At 55.4% G+C, this 3,373-nt stretch overlaps 1 protein-coding gene across 1 annotated transcript in view; it reads right to left on the bottom strand.

Annotated features, from left to right (window-relative positions):
• Nucleotides 1–1,703, bottom strand: part of VDBG_05986 (vacuolar protein sorting/targeting protein PEP1) — a gene marked incomplete at both ends in the record, with an annotated part of 4,689 nt that extends 2,986 nt beyond the window's left edge. The window contains one exon of the mRNA XM_003003498.1: nucleotides 15–1,703. Coding sequence (XP_003003544.1) covers nucleotides 15–1,703 — 1,689 coding nt within the window. The remainder of the gene's footprint in view (nucleotides 1–14) is intronic.
• Nucleotides 1,704–3,373: the final 1,670 nt, after the last annotated feature.

A 3,373-nucleotide genomic window follows, 5' to 3' on the forward strand; every position in this document is an offset into this window, starting at 1 on the left:
CCATCCTTGTCCACCCTGGCTGGCCAGTCTTCCATGTCATTGTCCTCGCAAGTCTTCTCCTGCAGGCCCCCGAAGTCGAGGGCTACAACATGGTAGTTGTCACCTCCAGAGGACCCGACAAGGATGAACTTGAGGCTAGTGGAGTCCTGGGTGGTTGTGATGATCTCAGGCTTGAGCTTGAGGCCATCAGGAAGCGCCGCTGTCTTCCAGTTGAGACCGTGATCCAAGGAGTAGCTAACCTCGCCGACGTCGTCCTTCTTGGAGTCCTTGACAGCTACTAGTAGCGAACCTTGATCACCAAACTCGTACTTGTGAGGGCCGTCCAGAGCCTTCTTCCAGGAGGCACCGGCGTCATCCGAGACGAACAGGTTTCCCTCTTCGAAATCATTCAACGAGCCACCCGTGTTGCCAACACCCATGACGAGGCCTGGTGCAGGGCTCGAGAAGACCCGACCGACATTGTCAAGGTGAGTCACTGAATGTAAGTGGACTCGATCGTCGCCGGCCTTGATATCGTGGAAAGTCCTGCCGTCATCAAACGTGATTTGAGTGACAACTTCTTTCCTGCTGCCGCCGTGCTTCTCAACGTCCTCCCAGTTCTTGACGGTGTTGACGAGGAATATGCCCTGGATGCCCGAGATCTTTTCAAAGTCGACATTGCCCCTCTCGTTACGGTTCGTGTGCTCGAGGTTCTCGACAAAGAAGGTGCCATTAGAGTTGCTCGTGAACATAACACCCATGGGGTTTGAGGGACGGGTGTTCATGACATCGACCTGGATGCTGTAGTTGGTGCCCTCGAGGACAGTGTAGGCGCCCTGGTTGACCTTGTGGCCGTGCGCCGCCGGAAACATGGCGCGGTGCCACTTGAGAGTGTCGTCGGTGACAAAGAGAGACATTTCGTCTGTGTTGATCGATGTTGTGGCAACCAGCAAGTACTTCTTGACGACGGCCAGGTTGACGACTCCCTGAATGCCGTGATTCGTATCCAGGTTCGGCTCAAATTGTTGTACCTGGCCGTCGATCTTCTCGAAAAAGTTGTCCGAGATGAACAGTCGCTGATCCTCCTTGAAAGGCGAAATCGAGTCGGCACCGATGCAGAGGACGCGCTGGCGGTCGAGATCGTCCTTGCCAGTGGTGAACAGCTCGGAGGACTTGGCCCACCAGCAGCCCTCGGTCGAGCCCCTGAGTGTCTTCGCCTCCTTGAAATTGTTGGTTGTGTACGTGGCCACTTCGTTACAGAATATGCCTGCACAATCCATGCCGTTGAAAATCACGCGATCGGGATCACCGGCGTGAAAGCTGAGGATCTGGTCTCGGTATCGGCTCGTCTGGGCGGCGCTGTCAAATTTCTCCCAGGACTTGCCACGGTCGGTGGTCTTGAAGTGTTCTCTGCGGTCGGTGATGATGAAGGCCCGGCTGTTATCAAACTCGTGCATGGCCAGGGTATACGCGACGCCATCAGGAACGCCTGCGACTTTTCCCCAAGAGACTCCAGCATCGTCGGATCGATAAATGTTGTTCTCGGACATGTCATGAAACAGTACCACGTCTGAGTCTTCGAAGTAATTCATGTTCAGCGGCGGGTGCTTGAACTTGGACACCTTGATTGTAGGTCCATCATCCTTTGCCAATGTCGTCGTTGTCCATGACAGAACGAACAATAGAGTGCGCCATGAGGCTGCACCCCTGCCCCAAATCCTCATCTTGTCGCACTGGTCGGGAGGACGGTCGTGATCATCCAGAGGGCACGTAGGGTCGGAGGAGAGCAATAGCGAATAGGTATGATGTCGCAAAGACTTGAACAACAAATGGGCCAGGTAGATTGGATGTGCCCGCGTTGGTAGATGGACAGGGTGGTGATGAAGTTGAAGCTACTGGGGTTTGGAAATTGGCACTGCTACCTGTTCTTGAGGCACGAAAGGGAAACGTCAGCATAACCCAGACCCTGCGTGTTTCGTAGCTCTCGCCCCCACTGAGCATTGGACAGCCGGGCCGTGAGTGGGCGCTCGCGCCAGACACTGGCTTGACTGGGGGCGGCCCCTTGAGCTCTGAGCCCTGCTGCCGCTAGCCATCATCGCCACTGGATCCGCTAAGCTTCAGCTTTGAAGACTCCACTCCAGCTCTTTTTAGGCGCCTTGTCAGCACGTGAAAGGATTCAGGCCCCGACTCTTCGCCTACTCCACGCCGTCCGTTTCACTACCTACTGAGAGCCGCGGGCAGTGACCCAATCCCCAGAGCGATCGAATTCACCACAGGCTACTTACCTCCTGGTCAAGATGTCGACATGACACGGACAGACTGGAAAACGATCAGCATGTGAAACAGGATCTTCGGAGTATCAAATGTTTCCTTCTCGTATTGGCTGATCCATGTACGATTCGGTTGGACTAACAATTGCATGATCTGGAACATGGAAACAACATGTAGTGTATTTTGGGAGTGCGGCCTCCATAGGCCTCAGCAGCACAGCTATCATAGCCGTCGCGCGCTGATGCTGGCACAATACTTGCATTCCAGCAAGCCGCGAACAGAACAGGTTCTACTTAGATCTCATGAAGTGACAATCGACCGAATGAGCTCAACCGGTTACCCTCATCTACCTCCCAAGTTTGTACGAAGACACTGACTTCATAAGCCCCCGCAGCATCGCACTCGAGGACGCGCAGTATCATCTTACCGCCGCCACCTTCTAGGAGGCAAGCTCGTCGTGTCGATTTCTGTCAGAGACTGGCATGTGGCACATACAGCCCAGGCCTTGCATGACCCGGCATAACTTAGTATGACCCTTGGTGAGGCCTGCAGGCGTGAGAGGCTTCAGCCAGCGAGCGAAGCATGCGAAGCGTGCGAAGCAGAACGTATGCTGTCATGCTGTTTGACCCGATACTTTGGCGCGTAGGAATCAGAAAGTCAATCAGCCCTGGGCCTTCTCCTCGACTTTCTCCCCGACTTTCTCCTCGGGCTTCTCCTCTTCTGGCAAGACGCCATTCTTAGGCTCGCCATCGGCATCGAAACCAAGTGCTTCCAGTTCCCGTACAAGTTCGTTAATCTTGATGACCTTGGCGATCTGCTCCGGTAGCAGTGCTCGCCACCCTCCTTCTTGGTCTGCAACTCCTTTGCCTGTCGCAGCTTTTTTTCTGAGTGCCCTCGCCTTTCCTGGGCACGTTCCACCTCAGGGATCGACCTCATCGACGACTTTCTTTCGGGCGGTTCCGCGTTTTTCTTCTCGGTCACGCCGTCGTCGCCATCGTCGGCTTCCGCTTTGGCCTTCTTCCGTGCCTCGCGCCGCTTCGCATTCTTGGCGCTTGCGGCTGAGCCATCGGCCTTGTCATCGCTCAGACCGACGGTCCCCGGACGCCGCGCGCGGCGCGAGCCT

This window comes from Verticillium alfalfae, genomic scaffold (assembly GCF_000150825.1).
Source record: "Verticillium alfalfae VaMs.102 supercont1.7 genomic scaffold, whole genome shotgun sequence".
NCBI lineage: Eukaryota > Fungi > Ascomycota > Sordariomycetes > Glomerellales > Plectosphaerellaceae > Verticillium > Verticillium alfalfae.